At 33.3% G+C, this 16,213-nt stretch overlaps 1 protein-coding gene across 8 annotated transcripts in view; it reads right to left on the reverse strand.

Annotated features, from left to right (window-relative positions):
* The window catches only part of LOC149779169 (protein unc-80 homolog), a 225,941-nt gene that overhangs the window by 14,450 nt on the left and 195,278 nt on the right, over positions 1–16,213 (reverse strand). For all 8 annotated transcript variants that reach the window (XR_016415580.1, XM_089939731.1, XM_089939730.1 and 5 more), the window contains 2 exons: positions 14,021–14,167; positions 7,324–7,643 (listed from right to left, as the gene is read on the reverse strand). Coding sequence is in view for 7 of the 8 variants with exons in the window: in XM_089939731.1 (XP_089795857.1) it covers positions 7,324–7,643; positions 14,021–14,167 (467 nt within the window). In the remaining variant the exon portion in view is untranslated. The remainder of the gene's footprint in view (positions 1–7,323; positions 7,644–14,020; positions 14,168–16,213) is intronic.

Raw genomic sequence — 16,213 nt, forward strand, 5'->3', positions numbered from 1 at the left:
TTCATGTGACTCATCATCTGATTATGCTAGCTAAAAAAAACTTTGCTGCATTGGTTTTGACAAAATTATTGTTTGTTGTTGAAAATTTTGCTCATTTTACTTTTTAATCCAAAGTAAACTCCAACAGAAAATGTCAGTAAAAGAATTAAAGATAACATAAGAAGAAAAAAAACTAAGCAATGAAAGTCTATTCAACAAATTTTCAGGATGAACATACATTTTTTATTTGATTTCTTTAAACTTCTGAAACATTTTACAAAGTCAACTTTATTTTGATGGCAACATTATGACCCAAGAGAAACCTAATTCTTGGAGTATGCAGAAGAGATTAGTTCAATAGACTTTCCATTTAAATTCAAGCGAAAAGTAATATCCTGGAAAAGAACAGCAATAATCTTAATTAGTCTAAATTACTAAAAGTGTATTCATTTTTAAATACAGTTCAAATTTTTGAGTGTTTGGGAATGTACAAGAGATGCTGTATTGATATGTGTCGGACAATTAAGAAGGTATCCTAGAAAATATAGTTGACACAATATAATATTTCTTTACAATAAGCTAAGAAGATCCTATCTTAACATGTTAACATGTTAGAATGCGAAGGGAACAATGGTAGATCAGTTGTAAAGTGCTTGATGCATAATCTAAGGGTCATGGGTTCAATGGCATTTAGCTCCTATTTGATTGGCATGATATAACCTTATATGTTAAAAGAAGTGATATAATCAACAAAACCACGCCATCCCAAAAGTTGTTAAGATTTTGTGAATGTCTGGTTTTATCTAACTGCCAAATTTTAAGTTTTCCAAGGTAATGATTTGTACTGGTTTAAGAAAACAAAACTGCTATTTCCTTCGTAACCAATAAAAGTATTATAATGTCCAGCTTGAAATCTAAAATACATATACACCCACCCACCCCTTATATACACAATAATCTGGCTTTATTTTAAATATTTTAAACTATACTTCCTGATTTAAAGCAAAGTCAGAAGTAAGAAAATGCAAGATTCAAGCCCAAAGCAAAAGATCACATTAAGCCTACAGAATGATTGCCATTTTATAAGCCAATGTAGTTTTTCTGTGTAAATGCTAGATTTAAAATCACACCGATGTATTTGCAAATACTTAAGACAAAGCAATAATTAAAGACTATCAGGGGTCAAATCATGTGCCAAATTTTACTTACAAGACAAGAACAGACATTTAACATACACACATTTGGATGTATATATATATATGAACATGAATTACATAGATATACAATATATTCATTCAATTCAAAAGTTTAAAGTTTAAAATTTAATTGAATCAAGTCTATTTTCTTAAATTCACTAACTGGTTTTATTTGTTAATGTAAATGAATTTTAACAAATCAATACATTACAAGAAAATATTAAATTTGAATTTAGATAAGATTAAAGGTAACACTTAAAATTACTTGACTGTTTTCCAAGGCAAAACCATGGCACAAATTTGGGCAGTGATTGAAAAAAATCAATGTAACTTTATATTGGTATTAGAAATGCAAACTTCCTCTAAGGAGTCAGTGCAACTGTATACTGGTATTAGAAAGTAAACATTATCTAGGGAGACAGCGTAATTGTATATTAGTATTAGAAAGTAAACTTTAAACAAGGAATCAGTGTAATTGTATATTGGTATTAGTAACATAAACTTTATACAAGGAATCAGTGTAATTGTATATTGGTATTAGAAATGTAAACTTTATACAAGGAATCAGAGTAATTGTATATTGGTATTTGAAATGTAAACTTTATACAAGGAATCAGAGTAATTGTATATTGGTATTTGAAATGTAAACTTTATACAAGGAATCAGTGTAATTGTATATTGGTATTAGAAATGTAAACTTTATACAAGGAATCAGTGTAATTGTATATTGGTATTAGTAACATAAACTTTATACAAGGAATCAGTGTAACTGTATTTAGGTATTAGAAAGTAAACTTTATACAAGGAATCAGTGTAACTGCATATTGGTATTAGAAATGTAAACTTTATACAAGGAATCAGAGTAAATGTATATTGGTATTAGTAACATAAACTTTATACAAGGAATCAGTGTAATTGTATATTGGTATTAGAAATGTAAACTTTATACAAGGAATCAGAGTAATTGTATATTGGTATTTGAAATGTAAACTTTATACAAGGAATCAGAGTAATTGTATATTGGTATTAGTAACATAAACTTTATACAAGGAATCAGTGTAATTGTATATTAGTATTAGAAATGTAAACTTTATACAAGGAATCAGTGTAACTGTATATTGGTATTAGAAATGTAAACTTTATACAAGGAATCAGTGTAACTGTATATTGGTATTAGTAACATAAACTTTATACAAGGAATCAGTGTAATTGTATATTGGTATTAGTAACATAAACTTTATACAAGGAATCAGTGTAACTGTATTTAGGTATTAGAAAGTAAACTTTATACAAGGAATCAGTGTAACTGCATATTGGTATTAGAAATGTAAACTTTATACAAGGAATCAGTGTAAATGTATATAGGTATTAGTAACGTAAACTTTATACAAGGAAACAGTGTAAATGTATATTGGTATTAGAAATGTAAACTTTAAACAAGGAATCAGTGTAATTGTATATTGGTATTAGAAATGTAAACTTTATACAAGGAATTAGTGTAATTGTATATTGGTATTCAAAATGTAAACTTTATACAAGGAATCAGTGTAATTGTATATTGGTATTAGAAATGTAAACTTTATACAAGGAATCAGTGTAATTGTATATTGGTATTAGAAATGTAAACTTTATACAAGGAATCAGTGTAATTGTATATTGGTATTAGTAACGTAAACTTTATACAAGGAATCAGTGTAATTGTATATTGGTATTAGAAATGTAAACTTTATACAAGGAATCAGTGTAATTGTATATTGGTATTAGAAATGTAAACTTTATACAAGGAATCAGTGTAATTGTATATTGGTATTAGAAATGTAAACTTTATACAAGGAATCAGTGTAATTGTATATTGGTATTAGAAATGTAAACTTTATACAAGGAATCAGTGTAATTGTATATTGGTATTAGTAACGTAAACTTTATACAAGGAATCAGTGTAACTGTATATTGGTATTATTAACGTAAACTTTATACAAGGAGTCAGTGCAACTGTATACTGGTATTAGAAATGTAAACTTTATACAAGGAATCAGTGTAATTGTATATTGGTATTAGAAATGTCAACTTTATACAAGGAATCAGTGTAATTGTACATTGGCATTAGTAACGTAAACTTTATACAAGGAATCAGTGTAATTGTATATTGGTATTAGAAATGTAAACTTTATACAAGGAATCAATGTAATTGTATATTGGTATTAGAAATGTAAACTTTATACAAGGAATCAGTGTAATTGTATATTGGTATTAGTAACGTAAACTTTATACAAGGAATCAGTGTAATTGTATATTGGTATTAGAAATGTAAACTTTATACAAGGAATCAGTGTAATTGTATATTGGTATTAGTAACGTAAACTTTATACAAGGAATCAGTGTAACTGTATATTGGTATTCAAAATGTAAACTTTATACAAGGAATCAGTGTAATTGTATATTGGTATTAGAAATGTAAACTTTATACAAGGAATCAGTGTAATTGTATATTGGTATTAGAAATGTAAACTTTATACAAGGAATCAGTGTAATTGTATATTGGTATTAGTAACATAAACTTTATACAAGGAATCAGTGTAATTGTATATTGGTATTAGAAATGTAAACTTTAAACAAGGAATCAATGTAATTGTATATTGGTATTCAAAATGTAAACTTTATACAAGGAATCAGTGTAATTGTATATTGGTATTTGAAATGTAAACTTTTTACAAGGAATCAGTGTAATTGCATATTGGTATTTGAAATGTGAACTTTATACAAGGAATCAGTGTAATTGTATATTGTTATTAGTAACGTAAACTTTATACAAGGAATCAGTGTAACTGTATATTGGTATTAGAAATGTAAACTTTAAACAAGGAATCAGTGTAATTGTATATTGGTATTAGAAATGTAAACTTTATACAAGGAATTAGTGTAATTGTATATTGGTATTCAAAATGTAAACTTTATACAAGGAATCAGTGTAATTGTATATTGGTATTTGAAATATAAACTTTATACAAGGAATCAGTGTAATTGTATATTGGTATTAGTAACGTAAACTTTATACAAGGAGTCAGTGCAACTGTATACTGGTATTAGAAAGTAAACAGTATCTAGGGAGACAGCGTAATTGTATATTGCTATTAGAAAGTAAACTTTATACAAGGAATCAGTGTAATTGTATATTGGTATTAGTAACGTAAACTTTATACAAGGAATCAGTGTAACTGTATATTGGTATTATTAACGTAAACTTTATACAAGGAGTCAGTGCAACTGTATACTGGTATTAGAAATGTAAACTTTATACAAGGAATCAGTGTAATTGCATATTGGTATTAGTAACGTAAACTTTATACAAGGAATCAGTGTAATTGTATATTGGTATTAGAAATGTAAACTTTAAACAAGGAATCAGTGTAATTGTATACTGGTATTAGTAACGTAAACTTTATACAAGGAATCAGTGTAACTGTATATTGGCATTCAAAATGTAAACTTTATACAAGGAATCAGTGTAATTGTACATTGGTATTAGAAATGTAAACTTTATACAAGGAATCAGTGTAATTGTATATTGGTATTCAAAATGTAAACTTTATACAAGGAATCAGTGTAATTGTATATTGGTATTAGAAATGTAAACTTTATACAAGGAATCAGTGTAATTGTATATTGGTAATAGTAACGTAAACTTTATACAAGGAATCAGTGTAATTGTATATTGGTATTCGAAATGTAAATTTTATCCCATTTTATCCTGTTTACCAATTTCAACTGCAGTACCTGATTCCTGAGAAGCAATTGTAAATGCATTGTGGTAAAACAAAGCATCATACAGCAGCAGCTGCTGAAATTGTGACTACCTTCACCATGTTTACTAAAAATGTTGTTTCAATGTTATTTCTTTTATAAAGTATATAAAACTATATATCTCTGAAAAGGTAATAAAATTTGCAACACAGTGATATATGTTTTGTTATCATTTACCAATGTAAATGCTCACAACTGTATTTTGAAATATGACTTGAAAGAAAAAAAACAAATTAAAAAACTTACCAAAGATGTTCAGTGAATCGTTTGTCCATGAAAATTAATGAAATGCTCAATAATATGCGAATAAAATAAAGATAATTCAATTTTTAGTATTTTGGTCCAAATTTGAAGTTTCTAGCACTGTTAGTTCAAAAGTTATAATAATTTTACTAAAATTGGACAACATGACACAAGGAACAATTTTTTTACTTAACATTCTGGAGCATGTACTGCAGCGTACAGTTTGTCATGAAAACTTGTCACAAATTAACCCAAAAAGTTAACGTAACAATTTGTTTCATCAACAACTTTTTTCCAGATTAAATCATCCCAAAGTAACTCAAATGTTTTGCATTGGCTTCTCCTGGGTGCTGGTCCTTCTATCAATTTAAATCTTGGCTGCAACCAATGTGAAAAATCATTCTGGACCCATTTTTCTTGAAAGCTTTCAATGTCAGCTTCATTCTCCGAATTGCTGTCAAAAAGTGCATGAAGCCATGCATCATCTCTTTCATCAACTTTGTTAAATTCTAACCCATCATTTAAGTCAATATTATCATCGGAATCATCCAAATCGTCAACTTCAATGTCGCTACCCTCACTATCAACATCCATGTTTACATCAGAGTTGTCGTCCATCATTTTATCAATTGATTTTCAAGTCAACAATTTCTTTTCCAACCGCGTTTTTTTTAAAATTTCACTGCACATGCGTGCTATAACCATTTCCTGTGTAGGTGAAGAAGCACACATATGTATGTGATGTATGACACGTGTTTCTAGAGATGCTACACACAAACGTAGTAGAGTACGACTGTAGTTGTATTCAGTATAAAATGGGATACCACGACTGCAGGCGTATTCAGGATAGAATGAGGTATTACAACCGCAGTCGTGTTCAGGATAAAATGTGTTATACAAGGAATCAGTGTAATTGTATATTGGTATTCGAAATGTAAACTTTATACAAGGAATCAGTGTAATTGTATATTGGTATTTTGAAATATAAACTTTATACAAGGAATCAGTGTAATTGTATATTGGTATTTGAAATGTAAACTTTATACAAGGAATCAGTGAAACATTATATATGGATATTAGTAATGGAAACTCATTGTATGGCTGTTCCATTAAAATATACTAGGGACCCAGGGAGTGCACTTTCAATGTAAAGTAGTCAACCATAGATATAATTTAAAATTCTGAATCATTTCATACGAACTCTTTGAGTAATTAGAATACCCTGGCAAATATTTTTGAAAAAAACTGCCTTCCCTGGGTACCATGTATGTTTAAATAGAACAGCCCTATTTGTATAATGGTATTAATAATGGAAACATTATGTATAAAATCTGTGTAATTATATATGGTATTAGTAATGGAAACATTATGTATAAAATCTGTGTAATTATATATGGTATTAGTAATGGAAACTTTGTATAAGGAATCTGTGTACAGTAATACCTCGAACATTCGCGAGGTTAGGTTCCAGAACCAGTTGCGGATCAGGATGAATCACGAATGTTTGGTATGAGTCACTAAAAATGCTAATAAATGCTTATTTCTAGGGTTTAAACCCTAAATATGACCCAAATCATGCTCCCAAAGCACTTTAATTTCATTTAAAAGTTAGCTTAATACATTACCCTTAAACAGAGAAATAAATGGTTGACATAAAAATAGAGTACAGTATCGCCTAATGGGTATTTGCCACACTAGCGCATTTACAGTACAGTATACTAATATTACCCCTATACTAATTTCACTGGCTGCCATTTTCTTTTGCACTCACAGTAAGGTAAAACCAAGTAACGAATGGGACTGTAAACTTAATGACTGACGTTTTCTTTGTCATTGTCAGGAAGGTAAACTAGGTAAACTTCATATGTCACAGAAGTCTTATAACGAAGGTACAATTCAATAAAATAAAGAAAACATGTACGTAGAGGGTACCAATGAAAATTTCGTGAATCCGTGAATTCGCGAATCCAGAAACGTGAATGCACGAGGTATTACTGTACTTGTATATTAGTAACTTTATGTAAGGAATCTGAACTTTATTACTATGAAGGAATATTAAATGACTTCATTAAATATCAAGTTCAAAAGTCACATTTTTCAATACCTGGACTTCTGCTGGCTTGGATATATTCTCTACAGATTTGAAGAAACCAATTTTCGACTTTGGTGAGTCTATCTCTTGTCCATCTGCATCATGCTGTCCACCTTGCTCTGCACTTGGATGACCTTTGATCCTGCGATGGGGTGAGGTCTCATTACTAGTATTCTCAGCATCGCTGCGGTCAGTGCACCCTCTTCTGGACATGAAATGCCGAATGGTCTTTGTCTTTTGATGTTTGATTTTGAAAGTTTTCCGACTCTTTGCATCTTGTCTTTGTAGACGATGTGGTTTTGGGTTATGGTCACTGCTATCCATGCCAACATCTATAAAATACAGAACAAAATTGGGATAATAAACAATTTATTGCCACTGTTTTGGGGAGATATGAAGATTTCTTCACCTGTAACAATTTGTGTTCCATGAAGGCAAAGCCCAAGAGGAACATGACTTGCCTTAAGTAAAGAGCTCTTCTTATCTCCCTGTAACAAAGACAATAAATGGATATTATATTAGGGTACAGATATGGATATTGTATTGGGGTAAAGAAATGGATATTGTATAGGGGTACAGAAATGGATATTGTATTGGGGTACAGAAATGGATATTGTATTGGGGTAAAGAAATGGATATTGTATTGGGGTAAAGAAATGGATATTGTATTAGGGTAAAGAAATGGATATTGTATTGGGGTACAGAAATGGATATTGTATTGGGGTAAAGAAATGGATATTGTATTAGGGTAAAGAAATGGATATTGTATTGGGGTACAGAAATGGATATTGTATTGGGGTAAAGAAATGGATATTGTATTAGGGTAAAGAAATGGATATTGTATTGGGGTACAGAAATGGATATTGTATTGGGGTAAAGAAATGGATATTGTATTAGGGTAAAGAAATGGATATTGTATTGGGGTAAAGAAATGGATATTGTATTGGGGTAAAGAAATGGATATTGTATTAGGGTGAAGAAATGGATATTGTATTGGGGTAAAGAAATGGATATTGTATTGGGGTAAAGAAATGGATATTGTATTGGGGTACAGATATGGATATTGTGTTAGGGTAAAGAAATGGATATTGTATTAGGGTAAAGAAATGGATATTGTATTAGGGTAAAGAAATGGATATTGTATTATTGTAAAGAAACAATGGTGGAAAAATTCATATATTTATTGGCATCATTATATCTTTTGTAATAATTTACTGCATCACATGGTTACCACACGTTTTTGAAGATAAATTTCCAGGTCATTTCCAGGGGTTTTCCTTTTACTTTTCTCAAGGTTTAGATATGACCATTACTGAATGGAATTAAAGAACATTTTAGATTATAAAACATGCATTTTCTAAATCTAAAGACGTTTCTCTTTCAAGACACTTCAAAAACATCAAAGTCAGAAAAGATGATCATGTACAAAACCACAAAATGTATCACACGAAACAAATTAGATTATATTCCTATAAATTTGCAAGTAAAGTCATTTCAGTGTACAGACTAAAACCTAACATTATTTTGCTCAGCATATATATATATATATCTTATAGAAAATAAACAGTTCCTATTAAAGTATATATATATATATATATATATATATATATATATATATATATATATATATATATATATATATATATAACAATAAACACAAATAATTAGAATCTTGTCATGTAATGAAATGAGTTTAACCCTGAATTTATCTGTGCCAATAAAATCCCAACTAAGAATTTTCAAACAACCTAATCTCCTTCTGATGATCTGGTTAAAAATCCAGCATTTAAAAAACATTTTCAAAAGGGTTGATTTAAATTATGACAAAAGACATTCAAAATTATATACCACTGTATAAACAAATACAGAGTTTTCTGTAAAATCAACTTGTCTTCTTGTAATTCATTAAAACAGTCCCCAAACCCGTAGTGTTACAGGGGCACGTATCATCTTTTAATATATAATACAAGGGATGACAATTTCTCTAAGTTTCAACAATCTGGACTACACATTTGGCTTAAAACGAACAACAGTCAGTTTTCTAATCTGAATTATCTCAGAATATTCTCGCACAATTTTTCATATTTGGACATTTAGGCTGGGTTGTGGGGTCATTGCAACTGCATATCGAAAATTTGGAATTTGCTGCCACCATGCCATAGCGACATAGCAGTCGCTTACCAGCGGGCCTAGAAAATTTAAACTTGTGTTATATCGACTCGTATCTGCATTCAATCAATAGGAAAATGATTTATTTTCTCAGAAATGGCAAGTATTATAATCATTATGTTGTTAATCCATTGACAGACAAGATGAAACTACAGCGTAGATGAAACCTGTTCCAGTCCAATTTATGAAGCAGGCAGCACGTCAACATGGTAGTAACGTGATACAACAAAACTCCAGAAATTGTTCTTAGATTGTATAAATATGGAGAATTTTGTGTTCTTTCATATTTGTATTATTGTTACAACCAGTAAACGACTTTCATTTAATATTTTTTTATTTTTTTCTCTACAACATTTGATAATGTGGGTTGATAGATTTGTGTACTCATGTGACTAGCAATGCAGATCTTGAGTACCAGGTCACATTTCACCAATGATGTAGTTTTTTCTTGTCTTTCTGCAGATTAAAGACATAACAATTTTAATACTTATATTTTCTGAGAAAATAAGTAGTGTTCATTTCGATTTCATTAATGTATCACTCGATCTAACAATATTTAAAGTTTGCTAGGCCATCCAGCAAGTGGCAATGCTTTGCCACCAAGTTGGCCTCTTGTGATGCTAGACTAGTTTTCATACCTTCTATGTAAGGAAAGATATGGATATAGTATTGCTGATTATGAAAATAAAAGTCTAGCAGACGAATCTAATCCACTGGGCATTTGGATTGACTCAGCATATATGTTTATTGCAAGCAACCAAATGATCCTTACTGCACCTTTCCAATATTCTGATTAGAACTCAATAAATTTAACCCACGATCAGTAAAGTTATGACTCAATTACATGATTGTTTTGGGCATCAAGAGGTGGCAGAAAATTCCTGGGGTTCCCGGACATTCATCAATATTTGCAAAATTCAAGGACTTTTCACAGTTGGGAAAAAATGATCATTTCTCCCAACTTTTTCCTGATTTCCCGATAGCGTGGGAACCCTGTGCATCAGTATGTACAAGTGCTATAATATTTCATTACATAATTCTTAAGTCAAATCACTTGATGGTGATGTATGATGACATACATGATTTCATGTTGAGTAAGGAAGGAACGCTGACTTTTTCTCATGGCTCTTCAATCAAGTATTAATGATAACAGTATTATGTTAGTTTTGTATTATAATCGATTTGCTAGAGAATAGCTATTTGAATGCTGACATTATTTCATAAGAGAATCCAACCAATCTCAGTAGTACAACAATGGAATCACTTTTACTCAGATTAAGTTATGTAAAATGGTAGATGAATTGCATGGGGAAGATTTATATCAATAGTTCCCACAGTGGGCAGTACCGCCCCCTGCGGGTTGGGTAGGATTACTGAGGGGGGTGCTAATGCTAAATAATGCTTTTTACGGGGTTAGGTAGGAGGTGCTGAGAATTACCTATGGGGCGGTGGCCCAAATAAGTTTGGGAACCACTGATTTACATTTTTATTACAGATTTAGGCATAAAGACAGAATGCAGATTTAATGTTACAGACAAGATTTTGGTATTCCCCCAAAAATCTAAAAATTTGGAAGCGGGGTTTGGGGGTCCTCCCCCAAAGGAGTCTCGAGAGGCAGTGCCCCAGATCTGGGAGTCCAGAAATGCATTTTACAATCATAAAAACCTGCTCCTGGTGGAACTTATGATCCTAATATATAACAAAATAATCATTTGAAAAACTAACAAACTTACCAAAAAATTTCAACTTGACTTGAATAACTTCACAATATTTATTGTCACATGATTTGTTCTATAATACTATTGGTGCATAAGTTATTTCATATGCATGTCAGCGTTCACATCGTAATTAAGTCAAAATAATTTCTCAATTTTTGCAGCAAATATAATATACTTCTCTCTTTTCATAACAAATCTGTAAAATAAACACCCAAGTACATCAACTATATACAAATAATCCTATACATTCACTTGTCTTTTTCTCCAATGAACACAACCTGTTGATATTCCAAACTCTTTTTGCCACTTTGGCAAAGATTTGTTTAGCCTTCCTTTTTGACTGAAAATTTTTCTCTCAATGTGCAATCATTTCTTTTCCTTCTCAATGAGAGCTTTTTTCCTTTCAAGCTGGTGCTTGTATTGGCAACATGCAGTGCACATATTTTGACAGAGAGCTACATCATTTCTCTCGTGCAAGAAATCTTTCTTCTTATAGTAATTAACTGCACTTTTTCCAGATGTCTTCTAAGCTTCAATTTTTCTGTATGCAGCTTCTTTTGTAGGTGCTGTTCCAAAATCTTCCAACTGCGATTGACATTGAGCAAAGGTCACATAATGCCAGTCCTCTAGCATCCAATTTTCTTATAAAATTCCGTTCCAGCCATTCCCATTTCCATACATTTTTTAAACCTTTACTTAAACTTCTTGTGTCATGGTCTCTCTCAACAACTCGGGGTGCCATATTTTTGCTGCAAACACGCTTTATCTTTCCATAGAGATCAGTTTCCATTACACGAAGATTCACTGGATGAATTTAAACTCTTGACCAATCAGAATACTCTTTACGAGAGTTGTGGGCTAACTAATATATGGAACGAACATGTTACAAAGGTCATTGCAGAATGGGACCAAACAGACCACTTTTAAAAAACCAGATCGGAGATGATAAATCAAGAAAAATCGGATTCAAGTCAGGAGAAAAGCAGAATTCCGCTTTAAAATGGAGAAAAAGCTTGTCTGATGTTAATATGAAAAGGGAACTTCCAATCCCATAATGTTTTGATAAGAACAAAATGGCAGATAACGCAAGTTGTCAACATTCAGCTATATTAAAAGATCCCAGCTGGAAATATTTCAATTTTAAGGGCGGAAAAAATTTGAAAAGCACTGTACAGTCTATATGTAAAGATCACGACTGGAAATCTTTCAATTTTAATGGCTCAAATAATTACAAAACTACTGTAAAGTCTGTACCAAAATCAAAATGTCGTATTTAGGTAATACCAGTAACCCTGCCACACACTAACACTGCCAATATGGCAACATAGACATTATATGCAAAGACAACTGGACAAGGTGGTTGTCTGTATCCTGATATTATATTGTCACTTGTATTGCAATACATATTGTATCAACTTTTAACTGTATGTGTGTGTGATTAGGATTTTTAATGTAGCTTTAACAAATTTTCAGTCATATCACTATGATTTCTGCAGTGTGGCAATTTATAGTGATGCCTAGCACTGGGCATCATGTCGCAGACATGTAGCATGATGTCCCAGCTAGTCACATTATCCTGACACCAGGCCGACCAGTCCTAACACTAGCCTCATAAGGCAGAGTGCCAACTGAGGCAGCTGTTAGTACCATATTTAGAAGTCTTTGGTATGACTTGGCCATGGATCGAACCCACAACCTCCCAGATCTGAGGCAGATGCTCTAACCGCAAGGCCACCGGAATGGTCTCTAACTGTATGATAGACATCAATGTGTGAACTGTATAACCACAAGCATTGTGATACATATACTGAAACCAAGCAGGTATAGCAAAGATCCATCAAACATCACATTTGCTACATACAACACAGGCAGGATATTGGAAACAGAATAAAGTAACACAAAATTTCCAGCAGACAAGAGGCTGAAGTTGGCCTGAGATCACTCAATAGTTAGTCTAATGCTACAGTCTTGATTAGTAGTATGGTGTCAAATTTCATCAAAACTGGTCCAGGGAAGAATTCATTTCAAGTGGTTTGCAATACTATCTCCTATCAATAAAGCAAAACGAAATGCTAATTCCTGGGACTCTGCCTGCCAATTGTCAGCAAGATCTGAGAAAAAAAATCTAATAACATTACCTCTTGTATGGAAAATTCAAATGTCAACATTAACAAGCCTCACGCAGAGTCAAGTTAAATTTCTCAAACTGTAGCCATCAGGATCTTTCATATTAACTCAATGTTGTTATTGCAGAAGGAAAATAAGAGTCTATAAATAAAGGATGACTAGGAGGAGATCAATGCTACTTGATGAGTGGTCAATAATTGAGTTCAACAGCAAGAAGATGATCTGAGTGGAAAAGTAGTTACCATCATAACCAGATTAAGGGATCTCCAGATATCACTTAAATTAGCTGCATATATTCCCAACTGGCTCACAAGGAATGATGGATGACTGACCAATCAAAAGCATGAACAGTCATTGTTTGCCTAGTACACAGCCCTGTTGGTATTAAATTCGACTTGATTTTAGGAATGACAGCAAAATAACATGGCAAATCTGCATCATTTTATACAAACATCCAGGATACTTTCTGATCAACTTCAGTCCAACCTGCAATAGTTTCTGAGAAGCTGAAAACAGCTTATTTGGATGGACTACACACAATGTATGCAGGGTCATACCATAAGCTCTTCTGGCCTCATGCCCAAGTGAAACACACAAAAAAATTGTTTCTTCTCTTTTGTGTATTAAAATCAGTAAATAATTCACAGATTATCATCTTACTGACCTTTGCACCTGGTCAATGAAACATTACCTACCTCTATCATTAATTCTATCCAGTTCTTCATTTTCGTACAGGACATCAGCAGCTGGAGCATGATCATCAGAGCTCTGGTTGGACAATGGGGTTCGAAGACCGATGGTGGACTGGCGTTGTAGCTTGGGTGGTGAACTTGCTGTTTGCTCTAAAATAAGTGAAATACCAAAATTTGTCATGGCAACCCCATATTGTATATACCTTGTAGTGGACCATGTACCATATATTTGTATGGCATTCTCATATTGTAAATATGCATTTTAGCCTTGGCTCTCAAAATCTGGACATTATTCAACTCATTTCATAAATTTCATATTGAATCATTACCCATTTGAGATTATTTTTATCACAAAGATTTAATTTCAGTGGAATATTTAAATAACCAACCCATGGCATTCCCTTATTCTATGCCTATTTGAGTAACCAACCCATGGCATTCCCACACTCTATGCCTATTTGAGTAACCAACCCATGGCTTTTTCACACTCCATACCTATTTGAGTAACCAACCCATGGCATTCTCTCACTCTATGCCTATTTAAGTAACCAATCCATGGCATTCCCACACTCTATACATATTTAAGTAACAAACCCATGGCATTCCCACACTCTATACATATTTAAGTAACCAACCCATGGCATTCCCACACTCTATACATTTTTAAATAAGGCGTTCTACCGGCATGCAGACAACATTGGCCAGCCCGTTGGAGTTGTGCCTTGCACAGCATGGTGTGGATACTTGTCAGGCTGGCCACAGTGGAAGTGGTTCAGTTTTTTAACTTGGCGGCTATACATAGTCCATGTCTCGCAAGCATAGAGGAGGGTGGGGAGAACAACTGCTTTGTAGACTTTCAGTTTGTTAGCAAGCTTGATGCCTCTCCTATCCCAGACATTTGAGCGGAGTCTGCCAAAAGCTATGTTGGCTTTGGCAATCCTGGTGTTGACCTCATCGTCTATGTGGACTGCTTATGAGAGGGTGCAGACGAGGTATGTGAACATGTCTACATATTTTAGATTTTGGCCACTGACAGTGATGGATGGTTCCTGGTAAGCTCTCCCTGAGCTGGATGATGCAGAACCTCAGTCTTGCTGGTAGAGATGGTGAGTCCAAAGTTGGTGCACGCTGCTCTGTTGCATGCCTGCCTCCATGCTGGAGTTGAAGGCACAGTCATCTGCAAACAGGAGGTTGCAAATGTTCTCAACTTGGACTCTGGTTTTGGCTTGAACAGGTTGAACAACTTCCCATCCAGACAGTATCAGAGACCTACTCCCACACTGCAGTCCTTGAAACCATCCATCAACATTGCGGAGAACATGAAGCTGAAGAGAGTGGGACTATGATGCATCCTTGTTTAACACTATTCGTAACTGCAAAGGGTTTGGAGTAGTTACCCTGGTCCTGGACTCTGGCAAGCATGCAATCATGAAAATGACTCACCATTTCGATGAAGGCTTCTGGACATCCAAATTTGCCCTTGATCTTCCAAAGGCCTTCCCGACTGACAGTGTCAAATGCCTTAGTCAGGTCCATGAAGGTGGTGTATTGCTGGACATTTTCTTTAAGACACTGGCAGCAAAGATCATGTTGATGGTGCCTATCTCCTTTCTGAAGCCACACTGACTTTCTGGCCATGATCAAGTTGTTCACAGAGTCTATTCAGCAGTAGCCTAGTGAGGACCTTGCCCACGATGCAGAGTAGAGAGACACATCTATGGTTGTTGCAGGATTGGCGATTGCCTATGCATTTGTAAATGTGGATGATGGATGCATCTTTGAATTCCTGGGGTATGCATTTCATCTTCCACATCCCACAGAACATCTTTGTTAGTCTTTCCACTAGCTTAGGCCCACCAGACTTGTAGATCTCAGCTGTGATGGAGTCTGTTCCTGGAGCTTTCCACTAGACAGGAGTTCAATGGCCTTATGAGTTTCCAGCACTGTTGGAGGGTCAGCCAATCTATCATTGATCTCCACCTGGGGTGGACAGTTGATTGTTTCCTCGTTGATGGAAGATGGTCTGTTGAGGATACCATCAAAGTGTTCCGCCCAGCAATCCAGTATCTTCTCCTTCTCAGTTATGAGAGTGCTGCCATAGGAGCTCAAGAGTGGGGCTGTGCCTGATGTTACTGGGCCACAAACATCACTATAGAAATTCTTCATGTTATGTCTGTCAGCAAAGGACTGGATATC

This window comes from Sinohyriopsis cumingii, chromosome 17 (assembly GCF_028554795.1).
Source record: "Sinohyriopsis cumingii isolate HCF-2022 chromosome 17, ASM2855479v2, whole genome shotgun sequence".
NCBI classification, from domain to species: Eukaryota; Metazoa; Mollusca; class Bivalvia; order Unionida; family Unionidae; genus Sinohyriopsis; species Sinohyriopsis cumingii.